The 14,828-nt window shown below is 42.4% G+C and overlaps 1 protein-coding gene across 1 annotated transcript in view; it reads right to left on the bottom strand.

Annotated features, from left to right (window-relative positions):
* cntn1b (contactin 1b) overlaps window positions 1–14,828 on the bottom strand; it is a 685,547-nt gene that overhangs the window by 294,548 nt on the left and 376,171 nt on the right. Inside the window, exon 15 of the mRNA XM_048607547.1 lies at window positions 5,760–5,880. Within this exon, the coding sequence (XP_048463504.1) occupies window positions 5,760–5,880 (121 nt within the window). The remainder of the gene's footprint in view (window positions 1–5,759; window positions 5,881–14,828) is intronic.

Raw genomic sequence — 14,828 nt, 5'->3', positions numbered from 1 at the left:
TTAGCTCAATTGCCGTCAAGCAGACTACTTACACAGACTTCTGAATAGGTTAGGAAAAGCAAAGGTACTCCTCCTTCCCCTACTTCACTGAACTCTCACATTTCCCAGACTTCCAAGCTTTCCACTCCATACCAACTGCACAATGTCCAGACTCTCAAATGAACAAACGGGACCAAATACAGGTTGATGATTATACAGCAAACCTCCAGCAAAGATTTCACTACTTGTGGACGGGAGAAAAGAGCAATTTGGAAAATAATGGGAAAGCATCTCGGTGACGATTAATACTTATGCTCTTTTCTGACATAATCTTTAACACTGAGGGCCTGTAGATCATCAAGAGGACAAGTCGAGGCTGGAGTCTTTTTTGGTTCACCAGCCAACTTCGCACTCTCCATATAAAATAGCTATTTGTTCAATAAACAAAGATGTTAACCTATATTTCAAGTATTGATCATTCTCTGTGAAGAACATCTGACTTCAGTCCCAAATGCATTTTGCACCAGTTTGAATCCTGCCTTGTTTCTTCCGCTTCAGGGCTAACAGTGGAGTATTTGGAACGTAAATACTCCAGTGTTAACCCTTGTGGTGCTGGCATTCTCTTGCCCTCACTGAAACACTGCTGATACTTGAAATAAGAACTACTCGCCATGGCCCAACAATGCCAACTTAAATAAATTTATAGCCTGCCTGTTTTAATACTCTACACCAACGTGGCTTATATTTAAATCTGACTCAAGATCATTTAATTGTAAAAAAAAATTCCTTATGACTCCCAGGTGCCAGAGTTTGACACACAAATGTGAGCTGTATGAAGGACACTTTTCAACTCTATTGATCTCATCCTTTGAGAGAATTGTCCAATTTGTTTCTTAAACAGACCGAGTTTTTGGCACTGCTCCTGTTCACACAAAGGGGTATAAAGAAATATCTTCAGATATTTGATCTTCAAAAATAAGACAAAAAGACAGACTTGTACTTCTCTCGGGCCTTTCATAATCTCAGAACATCACAAAGCATTTCCTAAGTGTGGATCTGTGCTTTCACATCTTGTTGCCTTGGTGTCTTGTTACTTTCTCTATCACCTATGAGCTTATCTTCCATCAAGGACACATAATTCTAGTGAATAAAGGTGCTCCTTGCATTTTCCCACCTCTGATCTTTCACATTGTACCTTTCTTTCAATTCACCTTGACTCTATCATCGTAGACAATTTTCATTAATAATGAAAATTAAGACAAACCAGCCTCCAGTCAGAGCTGAAACAGCCAAGATCTGAGATGATAGGCAAGTAGTCTGGGGGGAGGAAATATTCTCTCACTTTCCATCCATTTGCTTTACTATGAAAATTGGAGCCAGATTTGCAAATTGCCATTCTCCTCTCCAGGTCTGTAACAAAGCAAGAACTTGGTGATGGTCCAAATTTCCATTTTACTGCTCATAAAATACAAACAAACCAACTTCTCCCCAATTAGTTTCAAGCAAGTGAAGTTTAGTTTTACTTCTGTCCATTGAAATCTCTGATGCGTATTAACCCTTCATAATGGATATTGTGTTTATTCTGAATTTGAGCAAGATACAATTTCTTTTTGCATTATTCTTCAATGGGAATTGGGTTGGCATCTGCCTGGTAAGCCAGCATTTGTTGGGGTGTCAGGACGACGACAATGCTGTTAGGAAGACAGTTCAAGGGTTTTGACCCACCAACAACTAATGTGTTGCAGGGTTTGACCCAGTGACAGTGAAAGAATGGCAATATAATTCCAAGTCAAGACGGTATGAGGTTTGGAGGGGAAATGTGGGGGGATGTCTTCACACGCATCTGCTACCTTTGTCCTTCTAGGGAGTAAAGGTCATGATTGTAATTGGTGCTATCAGTTCACAGGGAGTGAGCGAATGGTGAAGATGGTCAATGTGGTGCCAATCAAGTGCCAATCAAGCAGGTAGCTTTTTGTTCTGGACGGTGTTCAGCTCCTGGAGTGTTCTCGGAGCTGCTCTCATCCAGACAATTTACAATGATGCAAAAATCTTAATCTCAAAAACCTGCATCTTCTCATCTCACACTCGCCTGAAGTGACAACTGGATCTTTGTTCAATGAGATAGAACCTGCAGAGTCTCCCTGAGTCTCCTCTTTGTTGAGAATATGCATGAGAACAACGTCATCTCGCTTTTTAATTCAAAAGAAACTATTTGTTAAATTCGTTATGAATATTGCATTTATGTCAAACAGAAAGAATCAATTATGGTGTGGTCCTGTAGTTACCAATAAACTCTTAGTTCTGCTACACCTTGCTCAAATTTAATATTCCTTATCTTTTATGTATATCAAGCTTTGGATTTGTCAATCTACTTCAAGTAGTATTAATGTTTTCCACTTTAAATAGTTGCTTTCCCACAATTAGCTGTTACTCTACATCTGCTTACATGGCATTTCACCTGTTTGTATACAATCACATTTGAGACAAAGACACAGTTGTATACAATGGTCATTTGGTGGTTCAGAACTTGAGTTTTGCCGGAAAAGAGACATTTTGTTGAACCTTTTCATCTTGCATTCATTAGGAAAGATCATAAGAAACGGCAACATAAAGAGAAGGTGACATTTATTGTGTACAAGAGAAAAGCGCTGATCGTACTTGCTGACCAATCGGATTGCATTCTCCACGACAATGTCTGTACCCAAGTTAATGCTACCTTATGTTAAGTGCCAGGCTTTGCTTAAGTCTTCAACCAGGCAAGTTGACGCTGACTGGTTAAGACATTGCCCTGAGAAATGAAGCAGCAATGGCTGTCAGCTATTGTGTTGAAACAGTCCTGTTTGCGTGTGTATGTGCTTTCTGTCTGCAATATTAAAAAAAAAACAGGGACCAGCAGACATGTGCATCATACTGTGAGGCTGACGAACAGTCCTAAATTGATTATCAGCATAATTCTTCGCACACCGAAAATCACCCAGCAAAGTGATTTGTCACTGTGTTGCGAGTTTTGTAAGCAGAGTCCAATAACTGTAAAAGCCAAAGGGAAATGCTGCTTGATCTGCCTGTTTTTGGGATGTATAGCCTACATAGATGAGATCACACCAGCACTGCTGTCTTAAATATTTGAGCAACAGGTAGTGTTAGTGGTTTCGCACTGCCACCAAGCAGCAAGTGGCATTTGCTACAAAAAGGATACTACAGTGAAACAGAAAAGATGCTCTGCCTATCATACAAATGAGCAATGGAATATGACAGCTCTAACAGTTGCTGCCACTGGCTCTGGTCAGGGCTGCCATTTTGGATTTGGACGTGGACTTTCATTATTGCTGGTTCTTATGAACGTTCCCCTTCATTTCCGAAAAGGCACAGCCGGTTTGCCAGAAGTTGTAAATGAAATGTGAGACGGGGAGCTTCCTCAGGGTGTTCTCACCGAAGATACAAGAAGTTGAGTTGAGGCAGATGAGTACTGTTACACTGCATCATTCATAATGCTTCAAAACCACTCAAGCTGTCCCACGGAACTGTACAATAACAGTGCTGCAGGATTCTGTGAATCTGCACAATGGCACTTTCATTCTTTCTTCAGGACTGTGGCAAAATTTGAGTGTTCATGAGGCCAGTTGTTAAAACTGCATTGTGAACTGTGGCTATGTTTTCCCTTTTTCTAAAATGTTGGATCCCATGGGGCTATCTTAAACAGGCAAATTCAATCACTTCCCAACATTGTCACTGAATCAGACTCACACAGTCTGTGAGGGTGGAGTTCATTTATTATACTGGGAAATAAATCTCAATGTCACCTACAGTGATCTATAGGACGTCTGTAATCAATATAAAGAAAAATAACAGAATCAAGACGCAAGAAAATGAACAATTTGAAGTGATACCGAAATTGTTTTTCTGATTATTTAAAAAAATCTGACCTTGCCTCTCTTCCTTGAAGCAATGAAAAACAATAAGTGTGGCACCACCACAATATCCTACTTATCCAATGGACTCTCACACAAATGTTCATAGTTAAAATGCCCCTAAGGTTACATCAACAAACAACTGTTTGGAAAACAATTAAAGTTTTGTAATCCTATTACTCAGAGCAGGGCTGCATGGTGGCTCAGCGGTTAGCATTGCTGCCGCACAGTACCAGGGACCTGGGTTCCACCCTCGGACAACTGTCTCTGTGGAGTTTGCACATTCTCCCCGTGTCCGCGTGGGTTTCCTCCGGATGCTCCGATTTCCTTCCACAGTCCAAAGATGTGCAGTGTAGGTGGGTTGGCCATGCTAAATTGTCCATCGTGTCAAGGGATATGTAGATTAGGTGGGTTAGCCATGGGACATGCAGGGTTACAAGCAAAGGGTAGGGAGGGGAGTCTGGGTGGGATGCTCTTTGGGGGGGTTGGTGTGGACTCGATGGGCCGAATAGGCTGCTTCCAATTTGTAGGGATTCAATGATAAAGCGGATTATATGCGGGGATGCTCAACCTGCCTTTGACTGCGCCCATCCTTATCAATGTTCTGGCAACTAGAGACAATTGTGAATGAAGTGATTGGGTTCCCACACCCATGTTATACCAATGACAGGCATCTCATTGAAAGCTGCTTCCTGACTTCAAAACCTGGCACTCAAACAAAATAAGACTTGTCTTAAAACCACTGCTGCAGACAAGGAGAGAAATGTTTAATTAGGCATTTAAATCATTTAATTATGCAAGGAACAAAGTGAAATTGAAATTGCATCTGAAAATCAAAGACTGAACAGAACAGAAATAAGGTCATGAAGCAGACATTAGGGTATGCAGCAGTGAACCAAGCTCTAACAAAGAAACTTTCAGCGTGTAATGTTTCTTTCAGCTGAAAATGAAAACAAATATAATTTATCGGTTTGTTCATTCAAAGAAGTCTCGCACGTACTGCACACATCTAATTGTCCTGAAGGAGGTGGTGGTGAGCTGTCTTCTTGAACTGCTATGGTCCTGGGTCGAGGGAACACCCTAGAGCTGTTAGGAATGAAATTCCAGGATTTTGCCTCAGCAGCAGCAAAGGAATAGCAACGGAGTTCCATAAGTGGTTTGGAGGGGAACTTGCAGCTGATGGTGCTCCCATGTAACTATTGCCTTGGTCAGTCTGCGAAAGCAGAAGCATGTGAGTGATTTATGGGTTAATTAGGTTTTTAAAATAAGCGACTTTAATTAGGTCACGTTTTTATTGAATTGGTCAGAATGTTTTGTGCAATATTAGTCGAGAGCACCATATTTAGTCTCATACCCCATCCGGGCACCTCCCATCAAGGTGTGAGCATGAATTACTGAAAGAAACTCACTTAATGAACAGTTTTTAATGCACCAACAAACCAATCACAGGAAGGTTGCTCACTCACAGTCTCTGTTAAAACGTATAACCAGAAAGTAACTCGAATTAACTTGGGGCAACCATCAAGTCACATTACTCAGGACTATCAAGGATCAAGTTATCAAATCTAAAAATGGACAAATGACACTGCAATATTGGAGATGATGGGATCTGGCTTAAGATGCTGGGAGCACAGTGCAGGATCTTGCAATCAACTAACGACTGGAACCAAGGGGTAGGACACTGGTGCCATTAAATAGGGTGCTCCTGGGAATCTGCTTCTATTTATATATTTTGAAATCTGCTCTAATATGAGTTTAGAATTAAGACAAAGCTTTTTCTTTTAATGCAGTAATTAAAATTGTTTCCTTTTGCAGTTCTGCCTTGCCTATTATTTCAGCAGTTCTTCAGAAAGCCACCAAAGATGTTCCTACCTCTGACAATCAGGTCTGCAGATGCGGACACGCTGTCGACGGTGGTTTTAGCAGTGCAGGTGTATTTCCCAGTGTGCCTTAGCTGCGCGTTTTTAAAGAACAATTCTCCACTCTGTCTATTCTGCGGAAAAGAACAAGCAAACAAAACGCTTTAGACCCTCTGGACATGTGGTCTGCCATTCTCCTGGTAGAACTTATTGTGGAATCTGTTTATGATCATATCTACCACAGTACGCAATAGACGCTGACAGATGAAGTGTAACAGTGGTTGAAATTGGCGTTTTAAGGAGCAGCCTGGTAAGTGTCTTCAAGTCAAATTGGAATGTGCTCGAGCTGGAGACCACAGTACTCAAACAAAAGGCACTTCTTCTGAAAACATTCATGTGTCAACTTGTTTTTTTCATGAAGTATGATTTCAATATAGAGATAGGATGCACAGATTAATGCAATTAAACATACTGCAGAGCACTGAATACAATCACACACAAGTGCTAATACTTGCTTGCCTCACATTGGGTGTGTATGACAAAAAGGCATGCATTTCAGTACTCTGTCCCATCACAATACCTAACATCATTTACATTTACGTTCAGATATGTCAAGCACTAACAAGCATGTGCATTATATCCTGGTAGATTTTCAATCAACATGGCTTTGCACAGTGATGAAAGAAGGTTTTTATAAATCAAGTCCATAGCAAATCATTAGAAAAAAAGTAGGGACACAGCAACATACCTGCCAATTAATAGCAAATGTGCTTAGCTGCTGTGGGGGTGGTCAGATTGCTGCTCTGGAAAAACGTATCAATGAACTGGAGAGCCTTCTTCATTCTAACACTTTTGTGATCCTGTGTTGGATGACTTTATGTCAACAGTCTGCCCTGATCATTTCTTTTTGATGGACAGCATGGAAAATATGGATGGGGTCCCAAGTGAATACTTCAGCCCTCCTTTCAAGGTGTGAATTCAGAGGGAATACCTCAAAGTTCTCAATTATTTCAATATACCCTTATTAACTATCACTGCCAATAACTATCTCACATTCATATAACCACTCATTTTCTTTTAAGAATTGTGCATTCATACAGTATTATGCTGTGGGGAATTTCGCAGGTAAGGGTATCGAGGGCCATGCTTATTGACATTCAACTCGTAGAAAAGAAGTCAGTTTAAGAATTTGTTCCTTTTTTGTTAGAACAACCACACTCATACTGGAGAACTGTAAAAGAAACGACTGGATCATATGTTGGGACAAAGGATTAATTGATTCCAAGAGACCTGAAGCAAATGCAAAGAAACCAATAAAGAAAATATGAAAATCTCTCCTTTTCAGATTTACGACTGGCTTATGGGCACTTGTGATGTTTAAAAACAACGTTACTCAGCATTATTGCAACTGACCCGAAATACTGCAAGGTTATTGCACAGCATTTTGCTTTTTTATAGCAGGAATTATGATTAAGATCTATTAGTGTAGAAATTAAGGAGGCACGGTGGCTCAGTGGTTAGCACTGCTGCGCTACAGCACCAGGGATCTGGGTTCGATTCCACACTCTGGTGACTGTCTGGAGTTTCTCCCTGTGTCTGCACAGGTTTCCTCTGCGCGTTCTGGTTTCCTCCCACAGTCCAAAGATGTGCAGGTTAGGGTAGGTTGGCCATGCTAAATTGCCTCCCTAATGTCCAAGGATGTGCAGGCTAGGTGGATTATTTATGGGGAATGCAAGATTACAGGGATAGGGTAGGGGGAGGTGAGTCTGCGTGGGATACTCTTCAGACGGTTGGTGTGGACTCGATGGGCCGAATAGCCTGCTTCCTCGCTGTAGGGATTCTATGATTCCATGAAATGTAACAAGGCCAAAAATACTTGGAGCTGGGGTGGGGGAGGTGTTGAGATTTTAACTCACTCGGTAGCTCTGCATTCGTGATAAGGATCTTTCGTTCCCAAATGAAAATCGTGAGAATATAAACAAGAGCTGATCTATCGGTAACAGTTTAAATTACTTCCATCAGGACTCAATTGAAATCTTCATTCTGATTTTGAATCAAAATGCTGCTGGAAAAGAGAAACAAGCTGTCAAAGGCTTTCATGCTGCACCCATTCGGACAGATTCACAAGAACACCAAATCTCAAAGGGAACAACAATTTATACTACATGAGAAGGCAGTAATATTCGTTGGTAAGTGAACTCTGATTGGTAGAGGTGTTGCTATGCTGAGTACACCAGGGAAAAGTTTGCTCTTGTTTGCTCAAAACTTGTGAAGTAGACAGCAATCATTGATCGATGATCAACATGTCATTCCAACTGTGAGTGATAATCTCCTGACATTTCAACTGTGAATGGAAATTATTTTACATTTTAACAGCTAACCTGAATTTCTTGACATTTCGATGGGATGCTGAATTTCCTGACATTAAAGTGCTGGTGGATTTCTATGAAATTGTATGACGTCCCCTTATTAGTTCAGGGTTCCTTAACAATAATACACTGGTTGATGTGAACCCTCAAGTCTTTAAAAAATGCAGAAAATTAGTGGGAGAAAGGGAAGGCTGGCTAAGGAATGAGTTAGGATGAGCTAATTCCTGACCTCTGTCTCACTGGCATTGACCTCAAAAAGGCAACAATTTGCCAATTTCAAGATTACCAATTAAAAGTGATCACCTCACCAGATAACATTTTGTTGCAGACATTGAAGCCTGACACAATTATCTTTTGTTTCAGATATTTCGGGAGAAACAGATTAATTGGGAAAGAAGGAAAAAACATATTTAGGGAAAAACACATTTAGGTAAAAACATCAACTTGGGCAAAATCTCATTTCCAATTCATAAACAGCAGGATAGGGCACAAGAACTGACTAAAATGTTGCTGAACAAAGAGACCTTGGGGTGCAGGCTCATAGTTCCTTGAAGATGGAGTCCCAGGTAGATAGGATAGAGAAGAAGGCATTTGGTATGCTTGCCTTTATTGGACAGTGCATTGCTATAGGAGTTGGGAGGTCACACTGCGGCTGTGCAGGACATTGGTTCGGCCACTTTTGGAATACCGCGTGCAATTCTGGCCTCCCTGCTATAGAAAGGACGCTGTGAAACTACAAAGGATTCAGAAAAGACGAATGAGGATGTTGCCAAGGTTGGAGGGTTTGAGTTATAGGGACTGGCTGAATAGGCCAGGGTTATTTTCCCTGGAGTGTCGGAGGCTGAGGGGTGACCTTTTAAAGATTTATAAAATCATGAGGGGCATGGATACAGGATCATGGATAGGGTGAATAGCCAAGGTCTTTTTCCCAGCATGAGGGAGTCCAAAACTAGAGGGCATAGGTTTAAGGTGAGAGGGTAAAGATATATTTGGTGCATGTAAGAATGAGCTGCCAGAGGACATGGTGGAGGCTGGTACAAGTAGAACATTTAAAAGGCATCTGGATGGGTACATGGTTAGGAAGGGTTTAGAGGGATATGGGCCAAATGCTGGCAACTGGAACTAGATTTATACAGGATACCTGGTCAGCATGGTCGAGTAAGACCACAGGGTCTGTTTCCATGCTGTACAGCTTTATGACTCTACCTACAACATTAATTAGTTACTTTCATTCAGCAAAGTCGAAGAAGGATCTTCCTGGTAGTTCATGATGACTTGGGGATGTAGTCCTTAAGCAAGAATGCATTCAACATACGAGGCAAGCAACATTTAAAGTTCAGGTGATGGCACTGAAAACAAAAAAGGCGGTTGGAATGTAGAAGTGTCAGCAATTTGCCAAGTTTCACCTGGCATCATTCCACGGACATTGGAACTGGACTTCAAAATAATCCCTTGAACTAAACACAAGCCTATACAAGGTAAAGTCAGCATATTCTTACCAGACCATACGGCTGCTCTCTCATTAGACAGAGAGAGAGAGAGAGAGAGAGAGAGAGAGAGAACTAGTTGTGATTTAACCTGACAGTCACCAAGCCTCAGGAGAGGGGAGAGTTTCAGCAGCAAAGTCCGACATGGTAACCCCAGCCAGCGCAAGAACTGAACCCATGCTGCTTATCACTCCGCACTGCAATTAAGCCGTCTGGCCTACTGCAGGGCAAGGGATGGCCGAGGCAATTGGATCACAAAATGATAAGTGCCCAAAAGTTAAATTGTGTGCGTTAAATTAGATTGACCAAATTGCAGAAGTGTAAAAAGTACTTCCAAGCAACTAGCTGTGCATGTCTCTGGTTGATATCCACATTCCTGGGAACCGCTAATCTCAAAAACTGTTCCATTAGTGGGAAACGCAGTCACCAATCTGATGCTACTACTAAGATATAAGCCTGTGCACAAAAACACTCTTATACATTGATGAACTGTTGACAGTGATTCTTGCAATGTAACCATGGATGGAACTGATCAGCCCTTTGCATGAGAAACATATTCCTCAGGGACCGATAGAGTGATGCAGCTCTGAAATTAGAGGAATGGTATTCATAAGGACACATTTAATGTGAAGAGAAATAGTTCTGTTGAGTTGGAGTGAGCAGTGGGACAATAAACTGTCAAAAGAATGTCAAGGATGTACTGAACTTTGAGCTTTGACTGTTGTCTACAGTCAAATGGGTTTGGGTCAGACTTTGGGATCATATGAATCAGAATCCCTACAGTGTGGAAACAGGCCCTTCGGCCCAACAAGTCCACACCAAGCCTCAGGCGTCCCACCCGGACCCACCCCCCTTTTAACTGAACTAATTTACACATCCCTGAACACTATGGGCAATTTAGCATGGCCAATCCACCTAGCCTGCACATCTTTGGACTGTGGGGGGAAACTGGAGCACCTGGAGGAAACCCACACAGACACGGGGAGAATGTGGAAACTCCACACAGAAGGCTGGAATTGAACCAGGGTCCTGGCACTGTGAGGCAGCAGTGCTAACCACTGAGCCACCATGCCGCTCTTTAGAGTTCACAGTATCAGAGGGGAGGTGGGAATAACTTACAACATTTGTTACACCGTTAGCCTAGATTAAGATGCGGAAAATGTTTAAGTATTCCAAGTGATAACCATTTCACAATGACTGAGAATCCCAATCAGGAACCAAAAGTCGACAGAGTGTGGACCACTGTCAAAATGTTGGAGAATTCTGATTTACAACTAAACGATTAGGGATTTTGGGCCCGAACATCAATGACTTCCCACAGAAACACTGAGTTCCATTTCACTGGAAAATATCACAAAACCCACCAGCAGCCGAAAGATTCATGAATACAAGCTTCCAATCAAGGAACCCTGGCTAAAAGTCAAAATATCAAGGAATTCTGGCCAGAATGTGAAACATCAGAGAATTCTAGGAATCTACCAAAATGTCAGGCATTCACGCTTCTGTTAAAGTCAGGGAATTCTTCTTTCCCTTTATTCTCTCATGGCATGTGAGTGTCGCTAGTAAGGCCAACATGCCATAGCCATGCCAAATTGTCATTCAACTCTTTGGCTTGGACAGGACTGTGAAGGGTCAACTACACTGATGTAGATCTGAAGCTGCCTATGGGTCAGAACAGGTGTTGACGACAAATTCTTTCCCCCAAAGGACATTAGTGAACCAGATGGGTTTTTATGACAATCAACTGTGACTTCATGGTACCACTGCTGAAAATAACTTTACATTTCAGATTTATTAATACAATTTGAATCCCACCAGCTGCCATGGTAGGATTTCAACCTCTGTCCCAACAGCATTAAGCAGGGCCTGTGAATTATGAGCCCAATGACATTACCGCTTCCCTTCTGTTACCAATCTGGACCATTGCTAAAACAGAAGAAATGCCAGTCAGTCTTTCAAATGTCAAAGATTTTGCAAAACATTAGGGAATTATCATAAGGAACTGGAACACAATTAGGGATCACAAATTGACAGGTTGCTTTCCACCTCACAGGTACCAGGTTAAATTAAATCTAAAACTTTAGACTTTAATATTTCTTCAGCAACTACCTATTAAAATTCACGCAGTTGCAACTAAAGTGGCTTTGTTGCCATGACTTAGACCATGTTGCAACACTGGTGTCAGCTTATAATATTCCAAAGAGATGGTCGCCTCTGCTATTAAACTCCTTCCCATTTCACAATATGCCTGGCACAAAACTTTATCCAAACAAAAGTGGGCAACTGGGTTGGTGACAGTGCAGGGTCCATGGTCCTAACCATTGATGATGAAACACAAGTTGGCCCTGGATAGAGACTGCAAACCGTAACATGAAACAAATCCCTCAAGGTATTTAACAACTACGTTACCTCTGAAGTCAGTAAATTTAGTTTTAACATTCTAGACTCCAAACGTGCCTTAAAACTGACCTGGGTCAGCCATCAGAACACACACTGCTCCCTCAGTTTTATGCAGAACAGTCAAATGTGTCAGATTTGAACACCTTTTGTGATTAGAAGGAAAAAGACTGAATGATCTTTGTCTTTGGAGACTGGCTACTCTTGTTCATGTTTGGAAAAGTAAAGCTGAATATGGCACTGGAGGGTCCAGAATACTGGCCTGCAGCTTCAGGTCACAGAATGGCAGATTTGATGGTGGTGAGGGGATGACTGCAATTTCAATTGAAAATCCTCCTCTCGGACAGGCAGATGCGATGCTGTCAGCTGGCACAGAATTGGATGCGTGTCTGGGTGTTGTTTCAATACGGCGCCTGGATTGTCAACAAGCAGGAGCGAACAGTGAGGTTAGTTACCTCCTCCACCCTCCAGCACTCAACTGGCACTGACCCTCAAATGGTCATCCCATTCGGTTAGTCGTCATTGTGGCTAACCAGCCTGTCTCTGAGCGGCAGTTGCACTCACTTCCACTGTCGGGACCCTTGACACTGCAGCAAGATTCCATCTCATATTTGAGGAAAACCAGCCTTGCTATGAATCAAGGAGTTTAAGTTAGGTAAACGTGAGGTACTGCATTCTGGCAAGGCAAATCAGGGCAGTTACAATTAATGGTAAGGTCCTGGGCTATGGTAAGAGACTTTGGAATGCAAGTTCATAGTTCCCTGAGTCCCAGGTATACAGGATAGTGATGGCAGTGTCCGGTACGCTTGCTTTTATTGGTCTGTGCATTGAGTATAGGAGTTGGGAGGTCATGTTGCGGCTATAGAGGACATTGGTTTGGCCACTTTTAGAGTATTCCTTTTATTCGTTAACAGGATGAGGGCAGCGCTGGCTAGGCAGCATTTATTGCCCATACAGAGGGCAGTTCAGAGTCAACCACATTCCTATGGGTCTGGAGTCACATATAGACCAGACCAGGTAAGGATGGCAGTTTCCTTCCCTAAAGGACATTAGTGAACCAGATGGGTTTTTCCTGACAATCGGCAATGGATTCAATGTCATCAGTCGATTCTTAATTCCGGATGTTTTATTCAAATTCAAATTCCACCTTCTGCCGTGGCAGGATTCGAACCCGGATCCCCAGAATGTTATCTGGGTCTCTGGATTAACAGTCTGACGATAATACCACTAGGCCGTCGCCTCCCCATATTGCGTGCAATTCTGGTCTCCCTCCTAAAGGAAGGATGTTGTGAAACTAGAAAGGGTTCAGAAAAGATTTACAAGGATGTTGCCAGGGTTGGAGGGTTTGAGCTACAAGGAAGAGACTGAATAGGCTGGGGCTATTTTGCCTGGATCAACAGAGGCTGAGGGGTGACCTTACAGAGCTTTATAAAATCATGAGGGGCACGGATAGGGTGAAGAGCCAAGGAATTTTTCCCGGGGTGGGGGAGTCCAAAAGTAGAGGGCACAGGTTTGAGGTGAGAGGAAAAAGATTTAAAAGGGACCTAAAGGGAACAACATTTTCAAGCAGAGGGTGGTGCATGTATGGAATAAGATGCCAACGGAAGTTGCGGAGGCTGGTATAATTACAACATATAAAAGACATCTGAATGGGTTTATGAACAAGGGTTTACAGCAATACGGGCCAAATGCTGGCAGATGGGACTAGATTAATTTAGATATCTGGTGGGCACAGACGAGTTGGACTGAAGGGTCTTTTTACGTTTCCTATGACTCTATAAGGAGCTTACTTCAGCAGCTTGGGAAAAAATATTTCCTTCTATCACCTATACTACTTATCATTCACTCAGATAGGTTCTCAGGTCAATCAAATGTGGTTAGAACACTGAATTAACAGATGCCTCAAAAAGAAAGTAGTTAATCCACACTTTTAAAGGAGCACGGTGCTCAGTCTCAGCACTCCGTAATCAGAGGTCTGAACTGCCCACTGCCTTATATCTCCATCACTCAGTTTGAGCTTCAGGAGATAGGAGTATCACGTTTGCATGCTCACACATCCCTAAAATGCCACAAAAAGGCTTGAGGGCCTACAGGAATGCATAACCTTTAACCTATTCCTCCATTCCACCTTGTAACTTTATCTTGAAAGTCACAGTGCCATTTATCAGGGCAGAAGTGTCAATGTGAGACTATTGAAATGAGCAGCCATAAGGTACAATCCATCCATTTTTCAAAGACTCACTTTGGGAAGAGATTCTCTTTCATCGCGTAAAAGATACCACTCTTCCCAGCAAGGCCACGGCCAGTGGCTGTGAAGGCAAAAATTACATCGATGTTCCTTCAGGATTGAAAAGCGACATCAGATTGTGCACCGAAACCTGTGAAGGTTCGTTGTGGATAACAACCTTGCTTCACACCAACCATACTGCTCGTGATGAAATCTTTTCACTGCAGTGACAGTGGGGGCAGCAATGTGTAATTGTTCTGTATTACCTGCCACCTCTTCTCTGCCCTCGTGAAGGCACTCTCTGGGCTGTCAGTCCAGGAAGGAAAGCCCACAGCGCATTGGCACCTTGGTGAAGAATTCATTTTGCATAAGCGCATGTGTGCGTAGCAACCCTCTCGGAACAAGAGTGACACTTGCTCTTGGAATGAACCTGTGCATCATGTCCTTTTACATAGAGAGGCTGTAGTATTGCAGGTGCCACACCATTCTGATTGACCAGCAGAATCTCCTGCTGTTTACCCCAGAAAGGCCTTTCTGAAGAAGGGTCGAGGCCCAAAACGTCAGCCTTCCTGCTCCTCTGATGCTGCTTGGCCTGCTGTGTT

Source organism: Rhincodon typus, chromosome 18, assembly GCF_021869965.1.
Source record: "Rhincodon typus isolate 14 chromosome 18, sRhiTyp1.1, whole genome shotgun sequence".
NCBI classification, from domain to species: Eukaryota; Metazoa; Chordata; class Chondrichthyes; order Orectolobiformes; family Rhincodontidae; genus Rhincodon; species Rhincodon typus.
Note: the sequence above shows the minus strand (reverse complement) of the source record. Positions and strands in the feature narration are given on the sequence as shown.